This window comes from Thermobia domestica, chromosome 9, assembly GCF_964235325.1.
Source record: "Thermobia domestica chromosome 9, izTheDome1.hap1.1, whole genome shotgun sequence".
In the NCBI taxonomy this organism is placed as follows: Eukaryota; Metazoa; Arthropoda; class Insecta; order Zygentoma; family Lepismatidae; genus Thermobia; species Thermobia domestica.
The window spans coordinates 72,902,650-72,914,500 of NC_137462.1; the positions used below are offsets into that span (position 1 = coordinate 72,902,650).

Below are 11,851 nucleotides of genomic sequence, written 5' to 3' on the forward strand. Positions count from 1 at the left end.
TAGTCACTTTTTCTTCAAATAGCACAGACAAAAAGAATGTTGTAGAGTTTTATGATAAACGTTCGTATTTTTAACAGACTTTCCCGTAGGTTTTTAGGGGATGTTATATGCAACTCGTGTTTAGGTTTTAACTTATATTTTGGTAGTTAAAAAGTTTATTGTAATTATGTTATTAAGGTGTAAGAATGACATTCTTATAAATGAATACTGAACAAAAAAACTGCTTATTATGTACTGTATTATGTATTTTATTTATTCCAGGGCTTTCGTAAAGCGATTTCTTGTCACTATGCTGCATCAGAATGTGATTATATTGACGTTCGTGGAACGACTCAAGAGAGCGTTGCCGAGGAAATAGAAATGATAGCTAAAAAGCGAGGAGTAGATCTAGATTACAAGGTAAGTAGACTAAGAACCTTTCGACTTAAATGGCCAAAATTTTATAATTATTATAGGTTTTTAAGGCGTTCTTCAATTTGTTGGAGATTTCGGAATGAATGCTTCGAAACGAAAGTTTTTTTATTTATAGTTCATTTATTTGTAGATTTCGTCTTCGTAATTACATTGAGTATGCATTCGGTCTACGTACGGGATCATCGTCAGCTTTTGAGAATTAGTATGTGTAAAAATGATTAGCGAGATAAAAAGGGTTTTATGTTCTCTCCAAATGTCTCTTGCGAATATGAAAATCTCGTGAAAACCAAGGATCACAATTAAAAAAAAAAAAAAAAACTTATTTTGGAGAGAAAAACAAGTAGAAAACGAAAGCAATATAGTCAGAATGTATTGGTGGAAAAGTTATTATTATGCCTGAAAGCCGCCCGCTGCATTTTATCAAGAATTTATTACAATGTACCCACTTTTATTCTTGATCCAAGCTTTCCGGTCTTAGTTAAAAAAAAAATAATCCACGGGTGTAATTCAATAGTAGTCCTGCTTCAGTGATTAACCTTTGGATACACAAGGGGGGTACAAATGTACTCCATGCATATGTTTTACTGTATATTTTATGTGACAGACACCCGAGGTTGACTAGCGTTCTTTACATTGTGGGCTGGACTGTAAGGAAGCTTATTTCCTCAATAACAATTATGTTGTAAGATGATCAGCTTACGTATGTGGCTAAAACTAAACTGGGGGTAAAATAAAAACAGGTAATATTAGAGCCTACTAGCATATATTACCCGCTTCTCTGGGTTGAAATAAATAATTTAAATGCACACTCATATAGCTCATTTTCGATCATTTTAATGTATGTCACCCTCCTCATCTCCCAAGTGTCGGAGCTGAAAGTGGATTTAAATAGCATCAGAAGTGTCACTGTTCATCTCGGAGACCGTAAGAATTATAGATTCAGTACTAATATCGGTCATTTTTGACCATTTACATGTTTCCTTCTCCCTTTGTTGCAGGCCATGACAACGGAAGTGTCACCGTTTATCTCAGCGACCCCCAAAAATGTGGATTCAACACTAATATCGGTCGTTTCCGATTATTTTTAAATATATTTTCCTCCCCCTCCCCCAAGTGGCGGGGCTGATTTTGGATTTAAACCGGATCGGAAATTTCACTGTTCATCTGAATGATCCCGAAAAACTATGAATTAGACACTAATATTGGTCATTTTCGATCATTATTATATATAGTTTCCCCTTCTCCGTGCTGCGGCACACGGCATCAGAATTGTCACTGTTAATCTCAGCTACTCCGAAAACTATGGATTCAACACTAATATTAGTCATTTTCGATCATTTTGAAATGTTTTCCCCCCTTCCCCTTCTCAACTATCAGAGCTGAACTTGGATTGGAACAGCATCAGAAGTGTCACTGTTTCTCTCATCGACCCCGAAAACTATGGATTCAACACTAATATTGGTCATTTTTGATCATTTTAAAATTTCTCTCCCCCTCCCCTACGTTGCATCGTCAAAGTGAATAGCCTAAAGTAATCCCTGCTCCTCAACTCGTGTATGTTGAAAATTTGATTGACATCGGTCGGGTATTTCAAGAGTGATGAAGTCACACAGGTATTCCTTTTTATTTATTTATTTATTTTTTACATATATCTCCCCCTCCCCTATGTTGGCTCGTCAAAATGAAACGATAAAAAAACACCCAAGGCCCGACCCTCATATATGTTGAAAATTTGATCGAGATTGGTTGGGTGATTCAAAAGTTACTAGCTTTATTAGTTTTTATTTATACGTCCCCCCTCCTCCTCTCCTAAGATCTACCGTTAAAGTGAAATTACAAAAAATATTCCCAGATTCGAACCTCATGAACAGCGCTGGGAAACATGTGTAAGAGTTACAAGACCGTGTCGTTGAAATTGACTGATTTCTCAAAGTACGTATGTATGTGTAAGTTAAAGTATGAGGCAACTTTAATAAAAAGTACTGGCTTATGTTCGTAGCAAGTGTACTTTCCGGTATGCTTGTCCTTACATCAATGAAGTTTGTTTAGACGGAAAATGTTAAGTGACTTTACAAACACCCTGTATAGTAAGTAATTGAATCAATATGGTTGGAGCCCGTTATGTAATCTTGTAAATCTTACTCTTGGAAACAAGATAGTTTGGTGGGGAACTATCTGTGATGCTTGATCTTGCATTATGGTCTGTGCCGGATTCAAGCCCGGGTCTTGTTTCTGAATTCTGTTGTCCTTCATAACCTTGGTTGAGTTGAGTTGATTTGAGTTTAACGTCTCTTTCAGGAGCAAGGCTATATGAGACGGGACCTAATGATTAATGTGGGATCCGAACCACGTGAGCTCCTCCGGGAATCGATCCCGGGTTTCCCACGCTAAAGGCGCGTACGCAAAATACAAAAACTCAACCTCAGTATTATTTGGTTCCTACTCAAAGTGGCAATACCACAATAAGTTATTTCCATTTTAAGACAAACCACAAGTGTGTCCTTGATTGAGAAGCTGTCAAGAAATGAAATGTAAAGGAGACAGCTTGTAAAGTTCTAAATCTGTTAAATACAGGGTGGCGCAGATAAAAGTAGCCCGTATAAGAATAAAGGAAATGCAGTGAAATGCAGAAACGAAGAGCTAAATGGACTTACCGTTTTTTTACAATGAAAAATAGAGAGAAAAATATAGTGCATGTAGATGTAATAATGTACATCTATAGTACATTTATAGATGATGTTGAAAGTGACCCTCTTCTGCACGTGTAAGCATTTTCAGATACACCCGGTGTAAAGTTCGGATATCGGTGGCGGCAACTTCATGGCTAATGATGTCTTTCGGTTTCTGCATTGTGTGTGGATTAGTTTCACAGACTTTGCTCTTCAGGTGTCTCCACAGGAAGCAATCACATGTTGTTACATCCAGCGGACGTGCTGGGTACAAACCTTTGCTGACAGTTCGTTCCTCAGAGAAGACATTATGGGCTCGTTCCAGGAATACCTTAGAAGTGTGGCATGTTCTCATTTTGCTGGAAGAAGCAGTGTTGTTTTTCATATTCAGTGAATTGAGCGCAAAATGCACCAAAAATTTCCATATATGCAACCGTGTTGAGGGTGGTGTAGAAAAATATTGGTCCAGGATTCACATTCCTGTTACACCGCACCAAACGCCGATCTTTTTGTTTGTTTGTTTGTCATGGAGTGGTTGCTGACAAACAATGGTAGGGGTCTGCGTTGTCCAGTACCTCGTTTCTGTGAATTCACATGATCGAAAAGATGAAACCATGCTTCATCACTCATGATGTAATGGAAAGGGTCTAACAAACCATCCTTGATGTTATTTAAAAGCTACGTGCAGTAATATATACGTTTCTAACTGTCATCCTCTAAGAATGCTAACAATCGATAATTGCATAAACTGTCCATTGTTGTAGCTGTTTACTCAATTTCAGAAGTCGAAATATTGCATTCGCATTCAGAGGGAATGCGGGCTACTTTTAACTGCGCTCCCTATATTTATAGAGTTAAAACATAATATTGCTGCTTAAATAAAATTTATAGATTTAGCTGAAGCAATTGCCAGAACTTAATTACGTATGTATGTTCAAAGTATTTTCGGTAAACTACAAACATTATAAGAGATACTTTTTATGTGTATTTATAGTATCAAATGTAACCATTTGAGGAATTTACTTGTATGTTAATATAAAACTATTTAATTCCGGTTTACTTAATAAGATAAACACGATCTTACTTAAAAATATAGTTGACAATAGACTTGAAAAAGTAATGCTATTTGAATGATTAATTTCTTTTATGTTCTTTTCTTTTTCAGTCGATTTGGAAGTACAGAAACAGGCTAGTAAGAGGCAAAAGGTTAACTTTGTAATAGAGCTAAAACATTGAAAAGTAAAAAGGTATGAAACGTCCAGAACTGTGATTATAAGGTGCTTTATTTGTATTTAGTTTGAATTAGATTTTTACCTGAGAAGAATTACTCTAGATGCAAGTTACCAATGCAGATACTACTTTAGGTGTATAGTGAAACCAATGGGAATTAAAGTTCGTATCTTACTCATTGCACTTTGGGAACTTCTGTTAGGGCACTAAATATTCTCAATTGTGTAATTTGAAAATAAAGTAGGTATGGGTTGGGTACGGATCTTTTAAACTTTATTTCGTGAAGAAAAACTCATATTATTGAACATTACATAATATTCTTACTACGAAGTTCCCTCGCGGCGAATTGTTAACGATTTTGTCTGTGAGTGGTGGATATTCTTAACTCTTTCAGCTCTGACTTTTTGTTTCGTTTTGCACTATTATGGTTTTTGACTTAACAAATGAAATGCAATTACTATTTTGATTGCGGTTGTCATATTTAATTATTAGACGCACACATTTGTGTACACTAGAGTTAAAACCTGTATGAAAATATAAAATTGCATTAATCGAAAATATCATTGTATTCTACGTAATTTAGAGACTCGAAATGCATCACTAAGAGCAGAAAAATTACTGCAAATTATTTTTTTCGCTAAAAATAAAATAGCCTACATAGCTGAACTTCGTCCATTGTGGTAGAGCCTACAAGTATTGTGCGCAGCTTCCTAACAATAGATGAAAGCACTAGAAAAATAGCGGCAAATGATTTAGATAATTTCAAAAAATGTAAAGAAATGAAAATCAGCCATCTTGAATCCTTCAGAGTAATTATGTTAACTTTGAAATATAGTGTACACATTTGTTACCGCCAGGGCCGAAAGGGTTAAATTTGATTCGTGAGGGGAGCTTTTGTAGATAAGTCACGTTAAACCAATATATGTATGTATCTATGCACATATATGCACAATGTTGAGAGAAGATGGTAAAACTTCAAAGAAACAAACAATAATCCACAAAATAGTTTTAAACACGTATCTCTCTGTTTCAAAAAAAAAAAACATCTCGGGATAGATTTTGCTTCTTTAGATGGATATTTGAAAAATGAAAACAGTCTTTTTTTCTTTTTAGTAGGGCCTCCGGTGATAGAATTTCTTTCGGAGCAGAGGTATTTAGTAAGCGTGTCAAATTCGTTATTGTGATCGAACATGTAATTTTCAGGAATCTATTTTTGTAGATATTGTACTATGTTTCCGTAAAACGTTGTATCAAGATACTCTTTTATAATATTGTTAAGTTCCAATAAAATATTGTATTAAGACATTCTCCTATAATATAGTTAAGTTGCGGTGATGATCGTAGATTGTAATGATCAAATTTGGCTCAAATATAAACTAACCGGACCGAATAAGAACGAAATTAATAAACGAGTGCATAGATACATCGATATGCTTTGTTCTTTTTTTTTTTTTTTTTTTTTTTTTTTTTTTAAATAGTGCATTTTTAAGATGAATGAAATTTGTGTGCAGTTAAGGACCTCTAAATGGGAAGTACGTGATTTTAGATACTGCATTTTATACATAGTAACATTTTATTTTCGTTTCACATAAAAATGTATAATAATAAAAAAAAATGAACCTGTATAGTAGGCTGTATAGTATTTGTTATTTTATTCAAAAGTATAGGTGCTAATATTTAGTATTGAACCCTCTTAAAAGTTATGAATACTCAGCGAATTTATACGAGTATTATGCATGTATATGTTAACTGCCGTATTGTTACTATAAAAATATTTTGTTAAATGGGAGAACAACTTCGATTATCTAGATTTATGTGCAATATAAAACCATATATTAAAGATTTTATTGTATATTTTTATACAAATAATAAATTTTATTAGAAATTGTATTCTGTTCTTTTATTAATAAAATGTTCGTTATAAAATGTAAGTTAAGCAAAACAGAAAATGAAAAGTTAAAGAGATTAAAAATAGCGTAATAATCCGTGTGTCTTTGAAAATATGTTTGCTGCGGATAAGCACCGTGTACATGGATTTTCTTGGAATATTTAAAAAAAAAAAAAGTTACAAAAGCAGGGTTGGCTGGTTTAAACCAGCTGTTTTTTTTAAATGCTTTAAACAAACAAACAAACAAACAAAACAAAAAAAAAAAAAAAAAACGGAAAATGCTTTAAATCGTGTGAACTTCATGATGGCGTTTCCACATATCAAACCATCTGCATTAATGTTATCTCCTTTTCACCTTTTAATCATGGCGTCCCATGCTCAATTCTCGGTTGAACCAAACCCTTCTTTCAAGTATAAACCAAGTAGCGGTTCGGGTGTAACTGGAAGCGAAAGTCTTATTCTTGATAACCTTGATATTACATAAGGATGTTGAGCCTAAACATACGAAACTGAACCAAAGTGTTATTTCTGGTTACTTGAGTGCTTGTTGTTTTATGAAGAAGTCAAGATTGCTTAAATATATTGATGGAAATTGGCAAAATTTATCGACTGCTTACGTAGCTCCCAACATTAGCTTGGATTGGACTTTCAGTTTTATTTTTATTGAATGATATGTACATACTAAATTTGTAATTTAATGCCTCACTTTTAGCGTACTGATTATACGTTGACCATAAAATTTTACATGCCAAGCAATTACGAGATTTTTTCCGTTATTGCTTTACATTTAAAGTAATAACAGGATTTTCCCGGTGGCTAAGGCGGGAGTTTCCCTATTTATATATAATTCTGTATAATGGTTTCACTTGTTCAACTATTTATCTTTTTGTCCTTCTGAAATGACTCTTGACCAGGGTGTCTACTGACCTGGAAAACCTTGAAAACCTGGAATTAGCCTGGAATTTACTTTTGGACCTGGAAAACCTGGAAATAGCCTGGAATTGGACGAGGAACCTGGAAGTTTTAAAATTGTTTTTTAAAATATTGTTTTTGGGATTGATATGGAATAAGTATATTTGTGTAAAATGCAAGAAAGCTATATACTACAGCATAAGTTAAAAGCCAATAATAACTTATTCAGTGGAGACGTAGTTGAGAAAGACAGACAGACGTGAGCAGAGTGCAGGCGGTGAATGTTTTTGGAAAGTACGTTGAGGGTACAAGAAGAGACTGAATAAGATTTTATTTGTTTGGCATGGTCATTGTGAATAACAGTGACTACAAAAAGAGCTAAATTAGTCCCCGGTGGTGAGAGTAAGGTAATTGAAAAAGTTAAATTTCATGATCTATTAAGTTTGTATCTTACACTGAGGGGATAGTGGCATACAAGCCAGAAGCTTTCTCTGTAGTTGCTGCTTATTTGCATAGTGTGAATCAAGCTTATTTGCTGCTTTGTGAAGACATTGGTTTACATGTTTCTGTAGCAAGAGTAGTAGACAGGTCTGGAACAACATTCCACTTATACTCCTGTGCCGAAGCTTTTTAACAGGAGTCCAAGCCCGCGGATGTCGCAGTGAACACCATTCCCGGTGGCCGAAAGGTGTATCACCGGAAAAAAGTAAAATTGCCCACATCTTAACAGAATCACTCTTTGTATTTAGGTTAACATTTTATTTTGCAGCCATTAAAATGGAGAAAAGTAAAACTAAATTCCAGGACTCGTGGAAAGGTCAGTGGAAATGGGTTATTAGGAACAACAATCCATTTAAAGCAGGTTGTAAACTCTGCAGAACTGATTTTGACATTTCAAATATGGGAGCTGGATCATTGAAATCTCATGAAAAAGGAAAGAAACATCAATTAGCTGTTAATCCTCTTAATGCACAATGTTCGATCGTAAAGTTCTCAAGCAATGTTAACAAGGAGCCTTTCTGTACAAAATATTTTACAGCGTCTTCCAGTTCAGTGACTGGCACATCATCTACTCCAGTTGTTTAGGAGAAAAATGAAAGCCCAGCAAAAACTAGTGGTGTAATAAACAGTTATCTTATCAAAGATCAAGTAACGAAAGCAGAAATAATCTGGACATTACACAAAGTTACAAGTCATGCATCAGCCAGAAACCAAGCAAGCGCAACGGATTTGTTTCCTTTAATGTTTCCTGAGTATGAAGTCGCTAAAAATATGCAGTTACACAAAGACAAAATAGGTTATGTCATCACTTTTGGATTGGGTCCATATTTCCAACAGACGTTACTTAGTGAACTACAAAATTGTGAATTTTTTGCAGTATCGTTCGACGAAAGCCTAAACACTATCTTACAGAAAAATCAAATTGACTTAGTAGTTCGTTTCTGGCACAGTGACGAAAATAGTTTTTTAACACGTTATTTAACATCAGTATTCCTCGGACATGCTACTGCCCAGGATTTGTTAAGTGCATTTATAAATACTTTCAAGGACAAGGGTCTCGATTTTTGTAAGTTACTTCGGGTTTCTCTTGGTGGCCTCAACGTTAATTTGAAATTTCTGAGTGATTTGAAGGCCTATCTGAGTGAAGAAAATGGTGAAGATCCACAGCTTTTGGAGACAGGAACGTGCTCTTTACATATTGTTAATGGGGCTTTAAAGATTGCGCATACCAAAGCTGGTTGGAATGTGACAGAGTTTTTGAGAGCATTGTATTATTTATTCAAGGACTTCCCTTCAAGAAGAACAGATTTTATGGCAGCATCTGAAACAGCAGTTTTCCCTCTTAAATTTTGTTCTATTAGGTGGGTGGAGAATTCTAAAGTTATCAACCGTGCCATAACTATGATTCCTGCCTTAAAAGTTTAGGTTGATGCAGTGAAAACAAAACCTCCTGAAACATCAAACTCCTCTAAAGTAAAAGCCCACATCTCTAATGTACTGTTGCCTGCTAGATTAGGGTTCCTTCAGTCCGGATCTGTAGAATTAGAAGAATTCCTCACTAAGTATCAGACAGACAGTTCATTACTACCGTTTCTATGGAATGACCTAAACACGTTGATTCGTAGTTTAAGCCGCTTCGTGAAAGATGATGTCTTAAAAGTAGCTTTAAAAAAACTGACCTCAATAGATGTTTTTGATAAGGACATCTTAAAACCACTTAATTTAGTTGATGTTGGATTTTCTGCGGTTACATCGCTTAAAGTAGTGAAGGATGTTGATATATTGAACTTTAAGAAAGAATGCAGAAAATTCTTACAAGAACTGTGTAAAAAAACTTATGCTAAAATGTCCTTTAAAATACAGTGTAACAAGAGCCGCAAATTGCGGCCAACGAAACCCTTCGTGAATCACGTATCACACTCGCCCTGGAGACATTTGTCGACAAGGAGCAAATAACACCTGTAAATGCTGATATGGTGAAACGGGAATATTTAAAATTTTCTTCAGACCCAGACACAGCACGTAAACTGTCAAATTTCAGTTACAAAAATGACAGATTAGACGTTTTTCTCCATGATCTGTTAAATAAAGGTGTCTCCGATGCGTTTAAAACATTCATGCATAAGATACTGAAGATGATGTGTACTTTTCCATAGCAACGCAGCAGTGGAAAGGAGTTTCTCCATTAACAAAGAGTGCATTGTTGAAAATCTCCAAGAGGAGTGCTTGATTGGCCAGAGAAGTGTGTTGGATTCTGTGCGTGTTGCTGGTGACACACGTAATATGAATATCACAAAGTGTATGATCCAGTATGTGAGGAATGCATCAAGCAGAAGAAATGAATATTTGAAAGACCGCGGTGAAAAAAAAGACAGAGCAGCTCGAGAAAAGAGAGATATTAAGAAGAGAATAAAAAGAGTTGGAATTAAAGAAGAAACGAATACTAACTTACGCCGAAGCAGAAGTAGATGCGTTGGAAGAACAGGCGAAAAAGTTAAAAGGGATGTTGGACTCGAAGTTAAATGTCAAAAACTGTTCACTGTGAAAATTGTTTTCTATATTTGTTCATATAATGTGCGTGGTTCCATAACATTTTCAGTTTTTTAAACTTTCATGTTACAATACATTTTTAAATAAAATATAACTGATGGCCAGTCCCCATCCAAGAAGAATGTGCAGTAACATTTAACAATATGGACTACTTTGCGTTAAGAAATTGTATTATATATGATCATGTTCTTTTTACTTCTAAACTAATACTAGTTTGACAAAAATGGCGGGAAAATAGCTTACTCACCGCTAAGTCCTACCAGTACTTAGCATAAAATACCACAAGAGTACTTTAAAGGGGAGTGCTTGTAGTAAAAATCTCTTGTGGTATTTTATCCCATAACTTAGCGGTGAGTAAGCTATTTTCCCGCCATTTTTTGTTATTGTTCATCAACACTCACGTGCTACTACTATAATAGTAGTTTATTTGAAGTAATGTTTTTGACGAAAATTTACTATTATACAGGTGAACACCGATAAACTTCGGGAGGTGATTCCCGAGCCCGAAACAAAAAAAAAAAAAATGCCTCTAACTTTTCTCCACGGTACATAGTTTTGGAGCTACAAGGTGCCGAAAGTGTGGAAAAATGAACTTCTGAGGTCTATATTTCCAAACCTATCCAACGTAGAGATTGCAGTTTAAGATCTCTTTAAGGAAGTCTTATCTGTTCTGAACATATGATTTCCTTTGTGAGATTTTAAGCAGCACTCTTTACTTTGGAAATATAGGCGTCGGAAGTACATTTTTCCACACCTTCGGCACCTTATTGCTCAGAAACTATGCGCCCTGGAGAAGAGTTAAAGGGGATTTTTTTCTTGTTTGGGTGCCGAGAATCATTTCCCAAAGTTTGTCGGTTTAATTAAGGTTTGCCCCTGTATAGTATTCCTACATTAAAATATTTAAAGCTACTGCACATTTTTCTCAACCGGCCTTCTGGTAAGAGATATTTTAATTAAACATTTTCTTGTGTAAAATGTTTTGAGAACCTACATTTCACTCAATTTTTTCTTTTCATCTTGCTACTTAAACTATCACTTGCCATATGCATTCTCTAATTATAACCAGTTTTTGTTAAGAACTATTTAAAATTGCAATAACTTATACGTGTTACAATAAATGTCAGTCTACTGAATAGACCTGGATAAAAAGGAAAAATAAACCTTGAAAACCTTGATAAAACCTGGAATTTGAAAATGAATATTTAGTAGACACCCTGTTGACGATTATATTTCAAGTATGTGAAGATCAGTACAACGTACTTTTATCAGGAGTGCTTCGTGAATGAGTTGGCAGACTCATCGTATCTATGGCCAATTAGTCCCGGTTTCGAGTCCAAATGGAGGACAGTTTCTCTCGGATGTAAGTCGAGAAGTGGTTTGGATTCCGCTTTAAGCTTATGTAATCCCAACTGCGGTTGCGAATAGAAATTATTAAACAAGAAAATGAATGTTTAAATTATATATATATATATATATATATATACAAAGTGTGTCATCACGCTGGGACACATTTTAAATACAAATATCTGGAGCTGCAATAATAAGCTCTAATGCCAACTGTGGTGAATACATACGTGACATACAGGAGTTTTGCACACTACATTAAGTTTCGAAAAGCACGTCCTCCAGGGTGGCCACTATTACAACGAGTACATACTTGGGTTTTCTCTGTTAGCTGCAGAATGGT

General features: G+C 35.0%; 1 protein-coding gene across 3 annotated transcripts in view; it reads left to right on the forward strand.

Annotated features, from left to right (window-relative positions):
- LOC145694745 (phytanoyl-CoA dioxygenase, peroxisomal-like) overlaps window positions 1-6,203 on the forward strand; it is a 70,890-nt gene extending 64,687 nt beyond the window's left edge. For all 3 annotated transcript variants that reach the window (XM_081771355.1, XM_081771353.1, XM_081771354.1), the window contains exons 8-9: window positions 262-399; window positions 4,249-6,203. In XM_081771355.1, coding sequence (XP_081627481.1) covers window positions 262-399; window positions 4,249-4,302 — 192 coding nt within the window. In that variant the 3' untranslated portion in view covers window positions 4,303-6,203. The remainder of the gene's footprint in view (window positions 1-261; window positions 400-4,248) is intronic.
- The last annotated feature ends 5,648 nt before the right edge of the window (window positions 6,204-11,851 follow it).